Source organism: Parus major, chromosome 4A (genome assembly GCF_001522545.3).
Source record: "Parus major isolate Abel chromosome 4A, Parus_major1.1, whole genome shotgun sequence".
In the NCBI taxonomy this organism is placed as follows: domain Eukaryota; kingdom Metazoa; phylum Chordata; class Aves; order Passeriformes; family Paridae; genus Parus; species Parus major.
In genome coordinates, this window is record NC_031772.1 from 16254541 (window position 1) to 16277627 (window position 23087).

The window sequence follows — 23087 nt, forward strand, 5'->3', positions numbered from 1 at the left end:
CAGCTGCTGTTGACCAGCCCAGGGCCTTTCCCACCAGACACTTTTCAGCCCCTCTGCCCAGCCTGGAGCTGCAGGGGGTTGTTGTGAACCAAGGGCAGGACCTGGCTGACCCTCACACAGTTGGCCTCAGCCCATGGACCCAGCCTGTCCAGATCCCTCTGCAGAGCCTTCCTGCCCTCCAGCACTCCCACCCAAACTGGTGTCATCTGACTCAGGGTGCCCTCAAAAGATACTAAACAGGACAGGCCCCAGCACTGAGCTCTAGGGAACACCACTGGTGATGGCCCCAGCTGGATTTAACTCTATACCCCACCACTCTCTGGGGCTCCTCCATCCACCCACTTTCTCCAGGAGAATGCTGAAGAACACAGTGTCAAAGGCATTACTAAAATCTAGGTAGACAACATCCACAGCCTTTCCTTCACCCACAGAGTCACCCTGTCATAGAAGGAGACCAAGGCCGGTCGAGCAGCACCTGCCTTTCTCCTGTGCTGGCTGGGCCTGATCCCCTTGTCCTGTATGTGCCATGTGATGGCACTCAAGATCATCTGCTCCACGATCTTCTCAGCACTGAGGCTGGACTGTCAGGCCTGTAGTTCACTGGGTCCTCCCCACTTGCAGGCATGAAGCCCTTGCCTTTGGCACAGGCAGTGCCTGTGCTCAGGACTAGAGCACTGCGGCCCAAGCTGTGACACTAGAGCCCAGTATGGTGCCCTAGCTCTGTCCCAGGATTATGGCAACCTGCCCATGCTAGGACTACCTTCCCAAGCCCCAGCACAGCAGTGGGGACTTGCACCCCAGAGATCCCTTCTGCTGCTCATTACGTTGTGTTTGTGGGCCACGAAGATCCTGGAGGCAGAAGGGTTGTTTACGTGGCAAGACACTTGTTTGGCTCCAGACTGCCCAGGTGGAGCCAGACCTCAGCTCAGCTCCTGACAGCTCACTGGCCCACCACAAACTGTAACAAAGGTCTTTGCACGAGTGAGGCCCAGAACCCCACAGAACCAAACTGGTGTGGAGATGGGGTGCCTGTACCTCCCACATGCTGTCACCAACAAGCCAGCGTGGGAGAACAAGCAGAGAAGCTGCTTGAGCCCCTTGACAGCTTGTGACAGGGCATGAATTCACCCTTCAAACCCATCACCAACACAACCATCCATTCTGCAGAGATCGACGAGTGTCTTGGCTATCGCAAACCCCGGTAAACGTGGGCCTGCAGACATCGCATCCTCACCAGACCTGTGAGATTTGACAGCATGGCCTGGCACACACCGGCTTGTTGGTCTTCACAGCTGGCTTTACTTATTGATCAACGTCTTTAGGGAGCGTGTCAGAGTGCTCATGACCGTGGCGACCGTGGCTGACTGGCGGGCGAGCTGCTCCACAGTCTGCTGGTGGCTCAGCGTTCTGGCCGTGGACTCCTCGGCAGCCTTCAGGAGGAAGGTGTAGTTTCTCACCACCTCCTCCACCTTCGTCAGCAGCTCTTGGCGCTGGGACTCCGAGCGCACGACGTACACCAGCCTCACAAAGGTCTCGATGAGGCTGCTTAGCACCTGGAAGCTGCTCGTGATGGCGGAGAGCATGTGGGTGGGACTCTTGTCGACGGCGGCCACGCGGCGGCAGGACGCCCGGAACTCCTTGAACTTGAGGGCCAGCTCCTGCTTGTACTCAGCCAGCTGGGAGATGTAGGGTTTGCAGTCCCGGACCTCAGGGCTCAGCACACACTGCCTCAGGATGGTCAGGAGCTCGTTGGTGTCTAGCTGCACCTGCAGAAACCCATTGGGAAAGCTGTAGGCATGGCCTCGAAGGGTGTTGATCTTTGCCAAGCTCCCCTCAAAACTGGAGGTCCTTAAATCTATTTCCTGGGTCTGGCTCTCATTGGGACTGCTGCAGGCTGTTGCATCTAGGACCTGAAGAGTTCTGCTCATGACTGGGACCATCTGATTGTCCAGCTTCATTCCCGGGAGTATCTGCATGGGGATGGAATAGGACAGCTCATCCTTCTCGCTCCCATCGTCTGCAACATCACATTTTCTGTAGTAGAAGCAGTACCGGATGGAGCAGCACTTCTCATCCTCCATGTCTTCATCCCGCAGCTCAGCAGGACTTGGATACATCTCCTCCTGGACAGAGAACACTGCTGAACCCTTCTGGTTCTTTTTGTCCTGTGCTATCTGCACGTAGGAGGGGTCAGCCACTCCAGAGGCTTCCTGGATTTTGCTCTTCAGAACAGGACAGAGGATGGTGGGCTCAGGCTCTTTCTGGGGTCCTTTCTGCTTGGTTATGTAGATATTCTGGTAGACATCAGAGGACAAGGATGTCCTATCAGTCTTATCTATTTCACTGACACTGTAGCGACGCAACAGCTTCCTGTAGTGGGGTGCGCCCATGCACTCCCCTCGGGAGGCGCATGTTGTCAAACAGGACATGTCGTTCTCTGGATCTGACCGGTTCTCTCTGGACTCTAAACTTGTGGATCGTATCCGTTTGCCTTTGGAAGGGCTGCTCATGCTTGTCAGCCTAATGGCTTCTACCTGCTTCTGGTCATCTGCCGCTTTATCCCTGCCTCGCCTCTCCAGTTCTGGTATCACCAGCTGGTTGGGGGGTGGCCTCATTCCCCTGCAAATCCGCTTGCAGTCACAGCTACGCCTTTGCTCCCTGGACATCCCTGGGACTTTCTGCACAGGACTGCTCCTCAGCTGGCAGCTGCAGCGCCCAGGGGCAGGTGGGTGCAGGTACTCCTGTGGAGGGAGATCCCCTTTGCTCTTTGGCTTGAGCAGCTCTTCAAGGAATTCCAGCTCATACTGCTTCACCTTCTGCAGCTGGGCCTGCCGCTCATCCGTCTCCTTCTTCAGCCGGGTGGGAAATGTTGCAGAGAACAGGTTCCTAAGCCTGAAGTGAGCTTTTGGGGCTTTGGGTTTAGCCGGGACATCAGCATCTTGTTGGCTTACCTCCAGGACTTTTTCTACTTTTTTGGAAGGCACAGTGCTAGTCTGCAAGCTCTCAGATCTGGGCATCAGCTGGATGGGCGCTTTGGCTTCCTCACTGGTGCTCCTGAAAGTGCTACCAGGTGATGGAGAGTGCACATTGCTGCTCTCAGCTTTTAAGATTTTGGCCGAGCTTTCCTGTTGTGTTTTCTGTCCTTGGTTTGAAGGAGCTGTGTGTTTCTGCAAGATGAGGCTTGTGGCTTCCCCACCCGCCTTCTGACCTGTCTCTCCATTTGCAGCTTTTCCTGGAGCATCTCTGCTCACTTTTTGCTGGTAGCTTTTAGAGGCAAAAGTCTTACTGGATATCATTTCCTCACCGGCTGAGGCGAGGTGGAAAGCTTCAGCCTGACTGCCAGGAGCTTCCTTAGGACTTGGAGAAACTTCACAGTGCTGCTGCTGCTGCTGCTGCTGACAGTTGCATAACGTCTCTGCAGTTTGTGGACCTCCTTTCAGTGTCAAAGGCTTGCTGCTGGCTGGTGCACAGCTGCTGGTACCATTCATGCTCTGGTCTTCTTTTAAGGCTGATATCACTTGGGGAGCTGAGGCTTTTGCATTTGCCACCTGCTGCAGAGCAGCTGAAACGATGGCTGGAGTTACACCACTTTTCTGATCCAGGAGGAGCTTGGAGCTCGGCTGCACCTCTTTGGGCTTCTTCTCTTGTAGATCCTGTGTCTGCTCCCTGCTCAGGGCTGCTGTGGCATGCAGAGATACCTCAAAGGCAGCTTTTGTGTGACCTGCACCTTTGCCCTCGGAGCTTGTCATGGAAGCCCCCTTGCTCTGCTCACTAAGCTGGGGGGTCAGGCCTGGCTGGGCAGCCGAGGTGCAGGTCTGCTCCCCGTGCTGCTGCTCCTGCTTGCTCTTGCAGTTGGTAAGGCTGGGACTTTGGGCAGAGAAGGCTGGCTTCAGTGAAGAGCTCGGGTCCTGGCGGCTCAGGGGGTAGGGTGAGGTGAGAACAGCCTGGGCAGCACAGCTCTGGATTCGGAAAGGCAAGTCTTTCCTGGCCAGAAGGTTTTCTTTGTTGATGTGTTGGGTGAGGAAGTAGGCTGCGTTCTGATGCTGCTTCATAGCAGAGACCATCTCCGAGACATCGGTCAGCTCTGAGGAGTTCGTTTCGTGGCCAGAGTCCAAAGATGACTCAGGAGTGATGGCAGCCAGGACAATAAGACCTGAGGAGGGACACAAAGAAAACCCCACAACAACCCTCACACCACAGTGCTGTGTGGAGGAGAGGGGAACTCCTTGTGGCAGGAGGGTCCCAGGAATGCAGGGCACATTGGAGAAACTTCTGTGACTTCTCACAACTAAGAGTTAAGGCTTGTAAGGGAGATCACTTGTCAGCATTGAGCTGGCTTGATAGCTCAATTCAGCAAGAGCTTCTGGCCCAGGAAAAGATCCTGTGAAGCTTTCCATTGTTGGTGGTAGCAGAGCTATAGGGACGTGTCTGGCACAAGAAGGAAAACTGGGAAACAGGTACTCTGCCATAGTGAGTAGGGCAACCAAGGTGGGACGAGGGACAAAGGATTGTCCTGCCAGCAGGCTGGTCCCAGAGTCACCCATCTGGCAGCAGGTTTGCCTTGTGAAGGGCTCACACACTGCAAAACCTGGGTGGGAACCTGCAAAGACCGATGGCCAAAGGTCCCAGCTGAGTGGGGTCACAGTGGGGAGGAAGCCATGCTCACAGTACTGGTTTGTTAGAGACTCGCCCCAGCATCGTGGCATGTGGCAGATACGGGATAACCAAGAGACTCCTTCAGCCACTGTCAGGGAAAGGAGTCCCACCTCAGCTTCTTAGAAATCTTCTGAGCAGCAACTTGGCTGCTCCTGCTACAGCCTGCTCCACAACTTAGTTTTTACTAGAAGCTGCTTCACAGTCACTTACAGGACGGGAGGAGACTAAAGGAAAGGATGTACAGTAGGAGAGAAAGGCTATAGGGAAAAAGGGAGTCACAGCCACTAAAATACCTGCTGTCTGCTGTGGTGGGGGATGTGGACAATCCTCTGAAGCAGCCAGGGCTTCCAGTGCCTGCAGGGTGGACACCAGGGCATCATCCAGCTCTTGGGCATGGTCTCGGACCGTCCGTGGCTGCACGTTGTCGATCAGAGTGACCGGGATCTCGTCGTAGAGGATGCCACAGAGGTGCCGGCCCTGCTCCTGGCTCTGGGCAGCTGCCCGGCGCTTGGGGTCGTCCTCGTCGGAGCTGTTGTCTCGGAAGCCAGGAGGGGGGGCGGCGATGGCGGGGAGCAGGGACGTTGTCTCGTCTTCTTCCTCATCATTCCCAGGAGGGGGAAGCGACATCAAGTCCACCATGTTGTCACGGGTGCTGCCAGGCTTGCCCCCCGTGCCCGAGGCCAGCCGGCTCTTGATCTTGGCTTGGCAGGACTCGCAGTAGAAGTGGGAGGCGTCGCTGCGCAGGTGGGTGTCTATGGTGTGTGCCCTGGCCCTGCTCGCGTGCCTGTCTTGCTCAAGGCCATCCGGGTCGTACTCCTTAGCTGCCCCGTTGTAGCCTTGGCCAGAGCTTTTGGAAGTGGGGTCAGATTTGGTCCTGGGACGAGTTTCCTCAAAAAAAATCAGGTTTTCATTGATATCCGTCCCGCTCTCTCTTTCCTTCCTCTGCTCTCGCATGTGCAGGTAGCAGAAGCGGATGAGCTCCGAGTCCGAAGCCCTGCTGGCAGAAGCCCCGGCTGCTCCGGTGACAGTGGCAGAGCCACCCACCAGCCCATTCTCTTTCTTTCCCACGTGCCCTGCCGTGGCAGGCCGGTGCAAGTTGTGTGCGTTGATGTAATCTAAACCAAAACCACAACAGGCACGTTAGCAACAGCACCTGGATGAAGGGAAAATAGCGTGGGGAATCTCCTGCTCACCCTGGAGGAGCACCTGTGTGCTCTCTGCCCTCCAGCCCTCAGCACTGCAGTGGGACACCCACATTCCCTGCAGCACAGCTGGGCCACCTGGCTGGTCCTTTGGAAATCCTGCTGGCAGGAACGAGGGTAGAAGAAGTGTCCTGCACCACAGAAGGAGTTGGAAGGGACATTTAAAGGCTATCTGGTCCAATCCCTCTCCAATGAGCAGGGACACCTTCAACTAGATCAGGTTGCTCAGAGCCATGTCCAACATTCAAGGAAACTTTGAATCAGTTTCCAGGGATGTGCCTACACCTCACCACCCTCATCATAAAACCCTTCCTCCTTATATCTAATCTGAATCTACTCTCAATTTTAAACCACTGCCCCTTGTGCTATAGCTACAAGCCCTATTAAAAAGCCTCCCTGGAGCCTTCTCAAGACTAAAACCTCCAACTCTCTCACCTAGGAGAGGTGCTTCAGCCCTCTGGTCATTTTCCTGGCCTCCTCTGGACTTGCTCCAGCAGGTCCATGTCCTTCCTGTGCTGGGACCCCAGAGCTGGAGGCAGCACTGCAGGTGGGGTCTCACCAGAGTGGAGCAGAGGGGCAGAGTCCCCTCCCACAGGGCTTTTGCTGCAGTCCAGGACACACTTGGCTTTCTGGGCTGTGAGACCAGGTCCTGTCCAGCCTCTCATCCACCAGCACCCGCAAGTCCTCAGCAGGGCTGCTCTCCATCTGTTCATCTCCCTGGACTGATACTGGGGTTACACTGCCCTGGGTGCAGCACCTTGTACTTGGCCTCATTGAACCTCACGAGGTTCCCATGGGCCACTGCTTGAGCTTGTCCAGGTCCCCCTGGATGTCACTCTGTTCCTCAGGCATTTCAACTGAAGGACTCAGCTTGGTATCATCTGCAAACTTGCTGAGGGTGCTCTCAATCCACTGTGTCCTTGATGAAGACATGAAACAGTCCTGGTCCCAGTACAGGCCCCTGAGCTTGATCCCTCTGCTGGGTCTGAGCTGGGCAGAGCCAGAGGAGGGCTGGCCAGCACAGCAGACACTGAGACACAGCTGTGGGTGCTGCATCCCTGATCCACCAGCTCTATCCAGAGGGCAGCAGGAGCAACCTGGCTGCTCCAACAAGGACCTCCAGCCTCAGCCTGCCGGCTCACACGTTATATGGCAAGAGGGAATTGTTGCCATTTTTGGGTAGTGCTGGCCACACCAAGCAGTGCTCATCAGGAGACTACTAAAAGAGGATTAATATTGCCTTTTGGGGAGACATCCACGGTAGTTTGGCCGTGTTCAAATGACAGACACCCCCCAGCCCCTTGTCCCTCGCTGCCCGTGTTCCATGTGCTATTTCTGTCTGGCTGACAGCTCTTGGATCAGGCTGGCTATAACACAGCCCGTTGCTCTTGCTGTTAAGTATCTCCCAGTGACAGCCCTCCCCTTTTTCCCTTGTGCAGGGAAAGTGGCTGAAATACTGCTTGAATTTCTGGCCAGTGGTCCATCCCTCAGGCATCTGTCTGCATTGCAGGTTGGATTGTGCAGCTGTGCTGAGAGTGGCTGCCGGGGGATTCAGGTTTTGTCTTACCAAGGATAAATTAAATCAAATAAATCCTAATTAAATTCATTAGCTCAACAAATTGGACAATTTGTCTCCCCAAACACATGTTTGTATTATACTGTTCATCACCTGCAATGCTAAAATCCCAATAAAAACAAAATCTCTTTCATGCCTGGCCATGGCAGCGCTCAGAAATGACAGCTGTGTCATTGAGGGAGCACAAGGCTGCCGAGCCTGGGGATGTGTGGGCTGTAGCAGGGTGGCAAAAGCTGAGGCAGAGGCTTGCTGACTGCCCACATCAAGCCAAGGCCTGCTGCTGAGTGAGGCCAAACCCCATAAATCCAAAATCCAGCTGCTGCATGCTCAGGAAGGAGAAAACTTCCTGACAGGGAGCTGAGAGAACAACTAAGGGCACAGAGCTGTTTGGCTGATGGTGGCTGATGGAGAGAGTGGGGAGAAGAAGGGACAGGGAGGTGAATCACCTGTGTAGCTCCAGCATGGCACAACGGAGGGCAAGGCTCTGGCATATGGCTCTGCAGGGAAATGCAGAGAGATGGATCTGACTGACAACATTTGGACAGGGTGTGCATTCCTAAAAACGTCTGCTGTTCAGCAGGAGGCTCTAATAGGCCTCAGGGAAGATGGATGTGCTCCTCTTCTAGGTAAAAGCATGGGCCAAAGCTTGATTTTACATTTAAGATTCTGGCACAGTCTGCCTGCAGCCTGGGAAGTCTGGGATAACTTAATTCATCCCAGTGGGGCTTTCTCCTGCAAGGACGTGCTAATGATCAGCAGTCGCTGCTCCCTGTGATCCGCCCAGCTCTGACAGCTCAGCCTGCAGCCCTGTGGAGACCAGAACTGTGAGCAGACTGTTTCCCCAATACACTCTGAATTCACTCCTTCTGAAGGGTGACTGAGCAACTGGGCTGAGTACACTGGGTCTGCAAGGAAACTGCTCCACTCCACGGGTGACAGAGGTTTTCACTGCACCCAGGATAGAGCAGGCCATCCAGAGAGGGGCTGGCACAGATCCATCGCTGTCCCATCCTGTGACTCCCTCACACTCCTGCCCCTGCAGAGTTACATTGGCTTCTTGAGAGTGTCCAGAAAAGGGCAAGATCTACAACCCTTTTTGGTAGAGGTTTGGATCACGGCCCTAAAGCAAAACCTCAGGAAAAAAATCTAGCTATTGTCACAGTAGCTAGAGTGTGGAAAGACACCACTTGACATCCCCTGAGGGCTCAGGAACTGTGGGTGCCACCAGCCTCCTTCCAAGCCTTTGGGTATGGGGTGCTTTCCATGTCCCTGACTCCCCACAGACACGTGCCCCATGTGTCCCTGTAGTCCATCTCAGGGTGGCATAACCAGGGAAGGACCTGATGACAATGAAACCAGTTTAGTTGCAAACACCCTCTGCTCACAGCAAAATGTCATTAAATGCATTTCCATAGGGCAACCAGGGCAGAGCACAGTGACAGCTGTCAGTCAGAGGCACAGGGGAAGAAAGGAGAGGAAACTACTTATACTTACACCAAAATCACCTGCCAGACCTTTTCTGGATTCACTGAGGCTGCTGCAGATGCCTTCCTGATCTCTCTTCTGAGTGTGTCCTCCCACATGAGCCAAATCCATGTTCAGTGCCTTCCCCAAAGGCACCAAGTTCTTTACTGAGGACCCTGGGAGCTCTCTGCACTCCTCCCAGCTCCCCAAGCCAGGCCCATCTTGAGAAGGGAGTTTTGACACTGGCAGCTAAACTGAGGACTTGTCACAGCTCTCTGGAGCTGCAGTGACACTTGGGAGGTCTGGGAGTGACCTTCCAGAGGCAGCTGGAAGTTTGCCCATCTCCAGTCACTGAACCCATATTTTATATTTCCCTGTACAAAACATATTGGATGTGAAGACCTGCATGGAACAGCAGCATGTAGTTCATGCTTGGCTCTTGTTTGAAATCACTGTTGAGAATCATTGCTCTTTTTGGAGGTGTCCAGAGGCAGCAGGAATGCAGTGCCCTGAGCTCAGACCCTCATGTGGGGCTCTGGGGCAGGATGCCAGCCAAGGAATGTGTGCTGCACCCCTGCAGCAGTGCACAGGCTGTTCTGGGAGGGCCCAGCATGTGGCTGGCAGCTTCACAGGTCTTCTCAAACAGCACCTCCTGGAGCTGCTCCAGGAGCTGCCAGGACAACTCATGGTGTTTAGGACCTGAGCTGATACCACAAGTCATTTTGGCCAACCCAAACTGAGGACCTGTCTCCCTGCTTTCTGGTTGATTAGGGAGTCTGCTGGTTCTCAAGGGGAGTGGGAGCAGAGGGGAGATGCCAGAGAAAGCCTTCACCTTCCTGATGCTGCCGAGTGCTGAGGGAGGGGGGCAGGCTGGGGAAGGGGCTGGCACGGAAAGCAGAGGCTGAAACGTACCTGCCTTGATAATCTGAGGTGGGGGCGGCTGGCTGGGGGCCCTGGACAGGATCATCTTCTTGGAGTCCACCAGGAGACGGCAGTAGCCTGCGATGAGGCAGGCGAAGTTGGTGGCCTCAGGCCACTCCATCAGCAGCACCAGCGGCTGGAAGGCAAGAGAGGCAAAGCGAATGAGGGCCGTGGCTCAGCTGATGGGGACCAGAGCTCCACGGGCGCTGTGCTGGGCCTGCACTGCTGGAACTGGGGAGCTGCTGCTGCTCCCAGAACTCCCACATGAAAAACCAGCCAGGTGCACAGCCTTGCTCCAGCTCAGCCCACCAATGGCTGTGCACAGGAGAGTGTCTGGCTGCAGCTGTGGTTCCTGCTCGCTGAGTCCCCCAGGGATGAGGGACCCACAGCAATGTCCTTCCGATCCTCTGTCTCCATGTCAGTGCTCTGAGCACACCTGCAAGCACCTGTTCAACCATCAGGGCCTTGGGAGGAGTGCAGGGAGTTTGTGGAGTCTCCAGCTGCCAGAACCCCTCTTTCATTGCAGGCACCCTGTCTCCTTCCCATAAATGAAACATCTGCTTCCAGCAAGATGCCAAAGGGGCCAAACCCCATTACAGGTTTCCCTCAGCTACCACTCTGAGACTGTGCATCTTATTTAAACCTAACCCTTTGGAAAATTAAATTTGTGCTTAGGAGCAGATGGTGCCTTCCCTTTTAGGAGAGCATTTATTTGCATGCTAAAAAAGATCTTTGCTTTAAAGAGAAATAAAACTCAGACATGATCTGTGTGACACATAAAACCTCACAGCACAATCTAGCAGCAGGCAGTGCAAGCCCCAGTTCCCAGACTGTCCCAAGGAGAAGATGAGCTAGCCCAGGGAAGCTGTAGGGGTGGGATTCACTCTTACCCACCCAGTGAGGTCCTGTGCACTGCTGGCACCAGGCTGGGCAGAGCAGCCTGTGTCAGCACAGCTCACTTGAGAGGTCCATGCTCCGTCTGAGCCCCCAGCACTGCTCAAGACAGACCCATGAGATGGAAAAAATTGACAAGTGCCTTCAATAGTTATGGCAAAGGTGGCTGCTGCCCTCACCTACCCCTTGCACAAAGCACCTCTTCCTAAAGGACTTTTGTACCCGGGTACAGGGGATATCTGAGCCCACTGGGGGATGCTGAACTGCTGCTGTCTCAGCCTGCCTGTCCTGCCACACTCAGCCTCTTGCACACTGAGAGCCCTCCAGGACTCAGGAGAACTCATTTACCACATTCAGGGAACACCAAGGCTGTTTCAAAAAACACTTAAGCCTACACAGTATGAAAAGCATTAAAGCTATTTTGGTTTTCTTGTTTTATAACCACAAGAGGTTCCTGGTACCCATTGGCCAGTTTTGTGCTCTGCTTAATATTTGCTGCTGTAAGCCACCAAGCCAATTCTGGCAAAGGAAGGCCCACCTTAGGCCAGAGTGTCATGCTCTGGACCATAAAGTGCAACAAACTTGGGTGTGAAGCCATCAGACCTGGGTAGAGCTGCATGTGATCCCCAAGCCATGCCAGCCCCTGGCAGGGGCAGATTTCTCCTAGGGCCAGGCTAAAGAAGTTCCCTCTTTGGCTGCTGTGCAGGAAGATAAAGGAAAAAAAACAACTTGATGTGGAAAAGAAGCAGCCTGACAAGTGAATATCCTCTGCTGAGAGGTTCTGCCCCTGCCTGCTTGACAAGGCTCGTTCTGAATCTTGGAAAATAAACCTGAGATGACACAGATCAAAGGGGAAGTATCAAACCAGAGAGAGAGGAGTGAAGAGATTCTCAACATAGCTCTAAGGAGGCAGGCATGCAGTGGTGAAGGGGGTGACACCTCTTAGCCCAGCTCAAGTCTTGACACAAGTGATGAAAGGAAACCATGTGTTCTGTGTATGAAGCATCCTTAAAACAAGTGGCTTCTACACAAGGCTAAGCCCTCCTGGGTTTTTCAAGCCATCTGTTGAATGAGGACATATTTGTGCATTTTCCCTGCTCTCTTCTGCAGGGTTTGGAGTGTCAGCAGCAAGGGAGGGAGCAAATCCCAGAGGGAGGGAGGCAATGGCTGATGAATGCCCACTGCTGGGAGGTTACACCAAGAGGCCAAGGTGGGCTGAGAATCCCCTTCCAAAAGGAAAACCACCTTGTGTGAATCCCCCCAAGGCAGAGTGGCACAGGGTTGTGACCCTTCACTGCCTCCCTGCCAGTGCTCACCATGCAGCCCCCAGGGCAGCCCCAGTGCCCCAGCTGGGGATCAGCATCTCCCAGACCCATTTCCATCTTTGCTCAGCTACCTTTGCCCCAGGATGCTCCCACCCATCCAGAGATGGGACTGCAGGTTCCTGCTGGCAGGAGGCAGCCCCTGGATCAGTCTGATGGGTGACTGAGATACAACAACCCTGACTGATGTTTCTCGACTAGAAATCAAACATCAGGGTGCTGCGAGCTCCCTACCAGGTCTCCAAGCAAGTCCAGCCTCCAGAATGGCTTCCAACAATAAATGCATGGCATGCTGGGGTTAACTGTGGCACTCTGCTCTGGAAAGGAGGAATCTTAAACCTGATTAACATTACAGCTTAGAAAAGATTACTCTGATATACTGACAGGGAAGCTGCATGAGAGTTCTTCAATTGTCAGGCATTTAAATATTGTTATCAGGGATTAAATCACTTCAGGTGCAGCTTGGAGCCATCCACCCGTGCTGTGGATGGTCCTGGGAGCTCACAGTGCCATGGGTCTGTGTCCTGCTCATGGATTATGAGCTGTTTACAAAGACACTGACTGTGATCAAAGCTGCTGCAGTCAGGCTGAGCATCTCCCTTGGCCTTGGTGGCTGCTCTGCTACTCACTCACAGAGTTCTGGCACAGGATCTGAGCCTTTCCCACAGGGGGTTACAAGATTGAGCCTCTCTCTTCCACTCCACTAGGTAGTTTTGCTGAGACTGCAACAGCTCAGCTGCCTTTGAGATGTCCACCCTGCTGCCTCATCCCCCTGAAAGGGCCAGCAGATCTGAAAGTGATTTATGGGGTGAAGAGGCAAAGAGACAACATGATTGCAGCAGCCCTGTTCTGTTGGGAAATGATTCCACAAAGAGGAGGTGTCAGGGGTGGCAGCTAATGGAGGTGTTATTTTTAGGCATTGGCAACCTTGGCCACCATGTTCCATGTGGGCAAAGCAAACGAGATCCTGTGGAGAGAGCCAGGCATGGGCAAGCTGAGCAAATATTGATTTTGTGAACAGCTGCACGAAACATTTCCAACTCATGGTGCTGGGGGTTTTAGATAGCAAATTCAGGGCAGCTTTGCAGGGAACTAAGTAAGAACAACTCTGAAGAACTGCAGTCTGTGCTTTTGGTTTCCTTGTGACACCCATGGCTTCTGGAAAACGGGATTCACCTCTTTTCCCTTTGAAAAATCCTGCAAGAGACAGTGAGGGCTCGTGCCTGAGGTCAGGACTGGCCTGGTGCCCATGGGGCTGGGGCTTATTGTGACATCCCTGTGTATCTCACTGCAGTTTTGTTCACTCACTGCTCAATCTCAACCAAACCCCACACAAAGGCAGCAACCTGCAAGAGCATGAATCTTTCTAAGTTTTCTAAACCCAGTGGTGCAGTAGGGCAGAGACTTCTGTGAGCAGCTGGAAAGCAGGGAGAGATGCAGCAGGGGCAAAAGCAGTGCTGTTCCTCTGAGCCCTGCTCGCTGCCCTGGCAGCACTGTGGCCACAAGGTGCAGAACCCTCTTTCCCAGCTGCTAATCAGGAGATGATGTTGATCACTGCTGAGGAACAAGTTATTAACCTGGATAACCCCTGGCTGTCCTCCCACCACGCACCTCTGGCCTGTCTCATGCCCACCAGCCCATCCTCTTCCTCATTCTCACGGGCACATCCTTGGCTGCTGCAGCTCCTCAGTGACCCCCAGGGCTCTGCTTCCTTGGGAGGGCAAAGCAGAAATGCCTGTCTGTGTTTTGTCAGGACAGCAGCACCTTTAGGATGAAAACCCTAAGTCTGACACAGAAGCAAACTTACTGGGATAATCCTACTGCTCTGAAAACTGGCCAAACATCAGATTCCCAGTGGGATGCCCAGGTAAAGGCTCATCTCTGACCTGCAATGTGCCAACATGTAAAGAAGCAAATTTTCACAAGGATGCTCTTCCTACATCTAAATGTGTAACACCATCCTGAAATTATTGATGGTTTGATCTTTCACACGTAATGGCTTCCTAGATTTTCTAGGCCTCATGAGGAAAGGACACCTTTTCATTCAAGGTTTCCTGCCTCACAGCCAGTGTCTCTGTGAAGTAAAACAAAATACATTTATACCGGATAGAAGGCGTGACTTTTGCATTAGCTTATTAATGATAAAGTGATTTTTCTATTATGCTCTGCTTTTAAATAAGATCTCAGTGTCCTTCTGGAGGATGTTTTCTTGCTCAAACAAAGGTCTGTAGGAAATTTTCTGGCCAGGGTTATGCTAGATGATTTTAACAGTCCTCATACTGAAATTAATTTATGACCCTATCTATTCATACTGTAACCTCTAAGATTATATGTGTTTCCTCTTAATCTCCTCCCTTTATCATGTACTTTGGGTCTTACCCTGCTTCCTTTAATGCAGTGCAGCAGAAAGATGGGAGATGAATTTACATAATTTATGTTCCTTGGTTTACTTGAGGTTCACTGCCAAGTTTTTATTTAATAATACAGGCACCTGGGCCTAACAAGGCAGCAGTCAATTTTTCACTTCTACATTGACCTTTCCTTCTCTTCCCTTAAGCATTATTAACTCAGCTCTATCAATACCAGGCTGCTTGTGACCAGCACTACTATTTCCTACTTGTTGATCAATAAGGGCACAGCCTTGGTTAGACCTGCAGGTCTCTTCTTCCTTAGAGGGCTGCATTTTTCGGTTGGGTTTAGTACTTCTTTTTATCTCTTTTTTTTTTTTTTCCTCATTTTTTTTTTTTAATTTCAATGAACAAATCAAATTTGGCTTTACAGGCTTGGAAACTCATCCTCTCCACATGTTGTCTGCCTCTTGTGTTTCTGGTTGGCTCCTGTTCCAGGTGCCCGCAGGCAGTGCTCTGAGTGGTGCTGGGAAGTGCTTAGTTTTGCATCCCAGTGCTTAGTTTTGCATCCCAGTGCTCAGTTTTGCATCCCAGTGCTCAGTTTTGCATCCTATTCCCTTGCTTCTCATCCCATTCCTTTGCTTCCCATCCCACTGCAAGCAGGGATGTGCGTCTGCCCCTCCCACCCACGTACCAAGCCAAAGGAAATTCAATCTCTCCCTCTCTCTCATGAGATGACAGCATTTTGGAATGGTTTAATGCAAAGGAAGATTAATTTGGTGTAAGGAAGCAGAGTGGTGGGCCCATTGTCACTCCAAAGCCTCACTGTTCCTGTAGGAGAAATCTCAGGGGCTTCAGTCAGTGTTTGCAGGAGCAGGAGGAATGTCAGCCTTGCCTGCCCTGGTGGCTCTGATGGGGCTCCCCACTGTTTTCAGACTGGAGTTTGGCAAATGTACATCAGGCACTGGCCTCAGCACCAGAGCACATCCCTGCCATGATCAGCTCAGGGGAGCACAGCCAGGCTTGGGGCTGGCTCCAGCAGGGAAGGCTCAGAGGGGCCATCATCCCATCCCCTGTGAGAGGAAGGGGCTCCTTGGTCCTTCCACAGGGAGAGGAGAGGGCTGAACCCCAGCTGTACATAGTGTTCTTTACCCATGGCCCTGGAACACCAACACCAGTACCCAGATTCCAGCAGCAGCCAGGGACCTTTCTGAATTAATTCCTCCTTTGTTTTCCTCTCTCAAGTCTTGATCTTGGCTTAAGCGCCGGCTGGCTGCAGGCCCTGCTGGGAGACCAAAGTCAATTACCTTGATGCCTCAGATTGAATTGTGCCTGGAGAGCAGCCAGCACCACGGGCTCCTGCCCCAGAGCCCAGCACAGGGACAGGGCACAGCCTGGCACAGCTCCTCTGCTAAGCTGCAGACGCTGGTCCAGGCTCAGGTGATCCGGCTGTCCCCCAAGCGTTCTGCTTTCATTCGCATTCAGAGTGCTTCAGCAGCCTTTTTCCCAATGTCAAGACTGTTAATAACAAAAAGCCCAGCGGTGTGCAGCTGTGTAAATCAGAAAGGAGAAATGCTCCATTGGAAAAGGCATTTCAGTAAGAACAAACCCTTTGTTCCTGGGGGAGCTGCGGAGCTGCACAGCCAGGGGAGCCTGGGTGGGGTGGGGACAGTCACCTCCCTGTGCCCCATCCAGGTCTGTCCAGGTGCCAGGAAGGAGATGCTGACATTGTCCTTCCTGGGATACTGGGAGGCAGAGCAGGACTTTGCAGTGCTGCACAGGGGAGGAAGGGAGATGCACGCCTGAAGCTCGATTCTGAGCTGGCTCAGAAGCATTGGCCACTCTCAAACGCTGGCCCCAGCAGGAGGGGGAAGCCCCTGGGAGATGCAGAGCCCCCCAACCTGCCAAGATGCACTTAATGCATGAAGATCACAGGAGACACCTTGTGCCACCTCCCTGCCCCCAGCAAATGTACAAGCTCCAGAATCAGTGCCCAAACACGAGGAGGAAGAACGGAGAAGCAACAGCCCCAGCAGAAATGAGGCTTTGTCAGGTGAGAATGACCCTGCTGGAACCTGCAAAATGACCACTTGCACCACTGCAGTGCAGCTGGGGACGTGTGCTCCTGTCCACAGGCACAGGCTGGGAACTGTCTCAGCATTCCCAAGCAAAACTGCTCACTCTCTCCGTGACTGTTGAGACAAAACCTGCTCCTGTCCTCCCTGCAGCTCTCACAGACCTTGCAGGGAACAAAAATCCTTGGAACCAACAGCAGAAGCCTGGAGGTTTTTGATCTTCTGCCCCGAGGTTGTGCAGCTCCTCTCTGAGGGGTTCTGTCAGAATTTGCCCCCATCTTGCCACAGAAGCAAAAAGCTAAAGAAGGCAAAATAAAGGTGCCAGCCCTAGGTTTGTATCCCAAATGGGCTGTTTTAAACAGAAATTGAAGCCCAGGATGGAAAAGCTCCAAAACAAACCAATTAAATACCTAGTGAATAATTCATAAGACAAACAGTATTTCTTTTCTGCCCAAAATAAATGCAAATGTTTTATGATCTCCTCAAGCCTGTGTGTTACCTGAAAATCTCCCCCAGCTCCTTCCTGGCAGGTGAGTCTGGGCTGTGGTTGCAGGTCAGCAGCAGATAAGGATGTGTAGACTGTGCTGGCTGGTTTGGTCAGGGTGTTCAGACCTCCCAGCTGAGGGCTGCTCCATGACCTGACCCCCTTTTAAACCCATCATTTTAAATACATTTAGAAATTCAAGACGGTCCTTCTGCACAAAACCCTAAACCATCATTGACCATCTGTGTTTCCACAGTAACTCAGCGAGCACCTCCTACAGATTCAGGCTGGGAGCTGCCCCAGCACCAGCATCCCATGGCAGCATCAGGGTGAAATAGCCCAGGGGGACATCCCCTCCTACACTGCAATCCATGGAGCTCTGACAGGCTCCCAAGGGTGACATGGATTTGACAGGTCCCCAGAGCAGTCAGGACACGACTTTGAGCCCTCTAATGGTTTGCAGCTCTCAGCAGAAACTGATTGATTTGCAACCGAGGGCTTTAGCCAGGGACACGTTCAGTGCAATAGAATAATTGTAGAGAGCAGATTAGCACTGTGAGGTAATGATCTTTTTGCCTGCTTTTCTTAGCCTGCCTCATCCATTGCTGTCCTGCGTAGGATTAGCATATGCCTCGTTTTGGAGCAGACATTCTGGCTTTAAAACCCAGCCCTTTGGATAATGGCTAAATGAAGACAGATAACAGCAGCCTCTGCCCTGGCACGGTGCTGCTGAGCCTGCTGAGATCCATAAATGGGGTGCTTGCTCCACTCCAGGCAGGCAGAGGGGTTTTTGGTGGCCAGAGGCAGCTGCCTGGAATTTCTCATGGAGATAAAGCCATCGTGCATGCGGACGTGCTCGCAGGAAGTGTGTGAGCTGCCTTACCCCGGTGAGCTGGCTTTTCTCCAGCCTTTGTGGGGCTGGATAGCAGGGTCACAGGAGAAAGTCTGCTCCTGCAGCAGGAAAGGGCTGCTGGAGGTACAGAGCAGATTTCTGCAGCCGGGAATGGCAGTGGGGAGCAGCGCTGCAGGATCTGTGGACAAGCTGCGTGGGAATTGACACCTAATTTAGAGCAGATGGATGCCAGCATCACCTAAGCCTCCAGAGCATCTGTCCCTCCTGTGGCCAGTCTGTGCTGGGGGGAACAGCACTCTCCACACCAGGGAGAGGACAGCAGCACCCCAAGAGCTCAGCCAGTGCCATGGAGCGAGGTGACAATGGGGACAGCCGTGCTCAGAGCACTCACAGCGAGCCACGAGCAGTAACAGGGTCATGCCCAGCCTATTATTAATGCATTAATATGGTGATTTTATACACACAAACCCAAGGGGCGTGGGTGGGCAGCAGGAGGAACCAGCAGGGTTACAATATCCCCCGGTTATTCCTGCTCTGTGAGGAGTAAATGGACGGATTCCTGCACAGCCCAGGCAGCTGGAGGGGCTGGGCAAGGAGGGCTCCCACCTGCCCAGGCTGCAGCAGGGGAGGGTGAGGGCTGTGAAGGGTTAGGACAGGCACAGCAGGACACCAAGGCTTTAACTGCACCACAATTGACCATGGTGGGATGCAGAAAAGGGAATGTTAAAAATGTTGCAGTTGACCAAATACCCACTGAATTAGGGATGCAAAGAAAGGGCTTTGTCCATGAGGCTGTGGAGGGGAGAGCTGAAGCAGAGGTGCTGAGGATTAACAAATCTCTGGCAGAGGCTGCTGGGGTGTTACTGCAGGTTAGCAGAGCTGGTGGACCAGGCACAGCAGCAGCAGCAGCAGCAGGAAAACAGAATTGGAGGAATTAATGAGCTGGATGGGAGAAAGTGCTAAAATCCACCAGGACAGGAGGCAGCAGGAGAATCCCAAACAAATCCACCATGATTACATCTGTGAGACCACGGCTGGAACTGTGTGAAGGAAGGACTGTAGAGAGGGCTGAGGCTTTGAGACCTTGCAGGAGATGAAACACAGCAGGCAAAGCAGCTCAGCTTCATCAGTCTTGGGGGAAAAAGGGATGGATGCAGGGGCAGGAAAGCTGACCCACAGAGTCCCGGCCCCACTGTGCCAGACAGTCTCTGCCAAGTACTGCTCCTGACTAATTAACTCCAAACTCAATCCTAACTCTGTCCTGTTGAATTCAAAATGGGAGGAGAGGAGAAGACAAGGCTTGGAATTTATCTGTGAGATCTCTGCCTCTTAGCTGTCCTTCCCCATGGGGCAGGGGAGAGCTGGGAGCAGGGAGGCAGTGACACCGAGGATGCCCTGGAGACACACACAACCTGCCTTTGAGTCTGTCAGGGACACGTCCCAGCTTGTTAAAAACCTGAGCAAAGACCAAGGGAAGATCTCCTTAGGATCTTGTGGCTGCTGTGCCGGGCACCAAGGAAATAAAGGAAGATCTTACTGTACTGCTGACACCTTTCCTGGAGGGTTTGGGACCCATGAGGGGTGGCAGGGCCTGACCACAGGGACTGATTATCAGAACCAGCACTGCACTACACAACAAAGAGCAGGGGATGGGGGATGATAACACAGGGGGCTCAGAAGGGCGTGCTCTGGGGGCTGAAGGAGAGGATAAAGGGGGCAGCTACTGGGCCAGGGACACACAGTCATCTGTGCTCACACTGAGCCTGACACCTCCTTCCCATCATTTCCACTTTATTCAACAATCCTGCCTGGCTTGACAAGTTCCACAAGTGCTACTAATGCATGAAACCTCCCAGTCCCTTCCAGTAGGTGCACCCAGCCCAGGTAAGGCCATGCACTGCTCCTCTCCAGCCCTGAGCGGAGGTGAGGTGCTGTCCTGCCTCCAAAGGGCCCTGCTACCTGCCTGGCCTGTGTCACCCCCATCTGCCCCAAGGACCCTGCTTGAACCATTAGGTGGATGTTTGGGTCCACCATGCCTTCCCTGTGGCCCTGGGTCATGGCCAGAAGGCCACCATGCCTTCCCTGTGGCCATCAGCAGCAATCCCTGCCTGTATGGCACGAGGAGTCAGAGCAGCAGGGGAGATGCTGCAGACCCCAGTGTGAAAGGGGTTTTGCAGTCTCTAGGAATCCCCAAACAGATTGTCCAGCACACAGCTGTGACGTGAATCCCCTCAAAGGCTGCCCCCAATCCCCCAGCCTCATCTCCACCCCTCTGCCTCCACGGCACCCGTGCCTACCTTGGCATCCAGGATGCTCGTCTCCACACGGGCCACGCCCTGGTTCTCCCTGAACAGCTGGATCTTGCTGACCTTGCTGAACTCTGACAGCACCGTGGTGAGGTTGGTCTTCAGGTCAATGACGTGGCTGATGCCGTGCCGGGGTCCCACCAGCAGGGTGGTGGCTGGCTGCTTCTCATCCTGCTGGCACAGGCACATGGGGAGAGAGAGACATGGGGTGAACAAACACACCCCAGGGTGGCACAGCCTGCACCTGGCTCTCCCCACGGAGCCAAGCCCCAGTGCTGGCAGCCTGGTCAGGTCCAGGATGGTTTTTGAAGAGCAGTAGGTAAGGCTGGTGCCATCAACCAGGCTCTCTGAGCCCCTCTGCAGAGCTGGGAGTGGTGTGCAGGATGTCAAGGCCATTTAAAAGTAAAGCTCTGAACTGACTGTCCACATGAAACATTCAGGCTCACCGGTGTCACTACACTGAAGTAAGTGTGTTACAAATCTGTCTGATCTGGCATTGCCTCCCAGAGAAGGAAGCAAAGGAGGGAGTGAATGTATTTCAGAAAAGAAGAAAGACCGAAACCTTGACTGGAAATCAAGATGTTTCTGCTCTGGTCTAAAAGGATGCTCCAAGCCAGGTGTGGAGGTGAAGAGGAGCTGGGCAGACCATTGCAGAAGATGATAAGGGAATACTTTTTACCATTTCAACAAAGTTCAACACACAGGCTGGCTCAGAGGCTTTGCTTTGGTGTCAGAGATTAAAAAAACCTGCTGTCTACTCAGGCAGTGTCAGGAGCAGGCTGTGGCTGACACCACGAGTTTGTGCCTGCACTGGTCTCCTGCAGGCAGCCCTTTGAGCTGTGAGGTGAGGGGCAGAGCAGAGCAAAGGCTGCCAGAGATGGAACCCAGTGGGCAAAGCACAGGAAGGCAGGGAAGTGCTGATACCATGGGTGGGGGTAAAGGGAAGGATGGCAGAGGTGACACCTCCATGGGGACCTCAGGGTGGGAGGTGGAGTGCGAGGGATGAAGGGGGAGCCAGGCAGTGGGGAGCCTTTGTGGGTCCTGTTTGGGCTGGTGGCTTTCCTCCTGCTGAGGTGCTTTGGGTGAGGAGTGAAGGATCACTGTGGAACATTCCTTAGCCAGGAGCTGCCCTCCTCCAGGATGGAAGGCAGGATGTGCCAGGGCACGACTGAGCTACAAACACATGTCTGCTCCTACTTCACTGAGAGGCTCATCTTGCTGCCCCACAGGCTGGCAAGAACAGAGCAGATCCTGACCCTGCCAACCTGGAAATCCCACCTGCTGACAGCAGAGGCTCTGGAGGCTTTTCTGGGTGGGCTTGGATCTCAGCAGGGCAGAGCAAGAGACTGAGGGAGGTGATTTCTGTGGGAGCCACATGCCTCTGGCTCCCCCCCAGCACACAGTCAGGAGCAGGCACCCCCAGCCCAGCCTGAATTACCGTACCAGTCCCACTGTGTTGAAGAGAACCCCAGCAAAGGTCGGCAGCTCGTTCAGGATCCTCAGGTACTGCAGCTTTGCCTGGGCTGTGGAGACCTGACAAAACATCACAGAGGTGAGCACAGGGGGAAGAGATGCAGGAGGCTGGGGCAGGCCTGGGGGCTCTCAAGTAGGGGTGCACAGCAAGTTATCAGGCAGCTCTGGGCATGGGCTGTGCTGGCAGCAAGTCTGTGGGTGAGGGGGGGTCTCCTCTCCCCTGCCATCCTGGGCAGGTGTTGGGAGGTAACTCCAGGAAGGAGCCCCAGTGCTTGATGTCTAACTCCCCTGGGATGCACAGCCCTCCCTGGGGAGTTGTGAAGGCTGCAGGGACCAGGGTGATGGCTCAGCAGCTGCCTCCAGAGCTTTCCAAGCCCAGATAACAATGAACTGAGGTGTGCCAGCCACTTCAGCCAAGCTTCAGATCATCTCAGCCCTGATCCTCGCTGCACTCCCTGCAATCCAGATCAGCTCTTGAAAGAGGATTCAAGAGAGAGAGAGTCTACTTGACTGCCTGGGATTTATCTCCCATCCCAGGGGATTTAATAGCAAGGGTCCCTGAGAAGCTGGGGACAGCAGGCTGGGGTGGAGGGCAGGCTGAGCCTGAGCAGGCACTGAGTGCTGGGCTCACCTTGGTGCCGCCAGGCTGGTGCTGGTGGGCTTTGAGCTGCTGCGAGAGGGATTTCCGGAGGCTCTTCTCTTTGATGAGCTGCAGGAGCGAGGGGGGCAGGAAGGGCTCCAGGCCCCACTCCTTCCTGGGGGGAGGGAAGCCTGCGTGAGCTGCCAGGTGGGACACACTGCCAGCGGGCAGAGAGGGACAGAACACTGTCCCTAGAGCACCCTGTTGCCATCAGACGGAGCTGGAGCCACACCAGCACTTCCTTGGTGCCACAGCCAGAGTGGGAGCAGCCCCCAGCTCAGGTCCCCAAGGGGATGGGACCCCAGGCTGGTGACACAGCTACCAGCATCAGGCTGGGGAACAGCAGCTCTGCAGCAGACCCCAGCTCCCACTCACCCTCATGTAAGCTTAGGGGATGCAGGGCAAATTCCCAAACCTCATTTGGGGTCCTCTCAGGGTGACCCCTCCCTCCTTCCTCCCTGTGCTGACTGGGAAAGGCCAGCCTGCACAGATGGGCTGGGTATGGGTTTAGGTCCCCCAGGAGCCACAGGAGGGCTGAGCCAGTGCTGCACATCTTGGTGACAGGCTGAGATTACACAGCCACAGAGCCGTGCTCTCCTTGCCTTGGATGCAGGCAGACAATCAGCCCAGGTTCCCATGGACATGATGCTGGGCTCACAGCAAATATCCCCGGGTCTGGCTGCTGTGAGGGGACCTTACACAGCCCCATGATGGGACCAGGGGCTGGCTGTCACTGCTGCCAAGCCCCTGAGCCACTGCCCAACTCAGGGGGGGCTCTCAGAGCATCTCATGCTCCACACCCCAAAACGCTGCTGTGACACAGGGAAGGGACAGCAAAGGAGGGCTGTGTGGGAGCCTGGGGACAGTGAGGAG

The 23087-nt window shown here is 53.9% G+C and overlaps 1 protein-coding gene across 3 annotated transcripts in view; it reads right to left on the bottom strand.

The window, feature by feature from the left end:
- Positions 1-6: 6 nt before the first annotated feature.
- FRMPD3 (FERM and PDZ domain containing 3) overlaps positions 7-23087 on the bottom strand; it is a 28048-nt gene continuing 4967 nt past the window's right edge. For 2 of the 3 annotated variants that reach the window (XM_015626146.3, XM_015626147.3), the window contains 6 exons: positions 22206-22329; positions 21545-21634; positions 20093-20275; positions 9811-9955; positions 4950-5771; positions 7-4153 (listed from right to left, as the gene is read on the bottom strand). In XM_015626146.3, coding sequence (XP_015481632.1) covers positions 1299-4153; positions 4950-5771; positions 9811-9955; positions 20093-20275; positions 21545-21634; positions 22206-22329 — 4219 coding nt within the window. In that variant the 3' untranslated portion in view covers positions 7-1298. The remainder of the gene's footprint in view (positions 4154-4949; positions 5772-9810; positions 9956-20092; positions 20276-21544; positions 21635-22205; positions 22330-23087) is intronic. The other variant, XM_015626145.2, reaches the window with a different exon arrangement.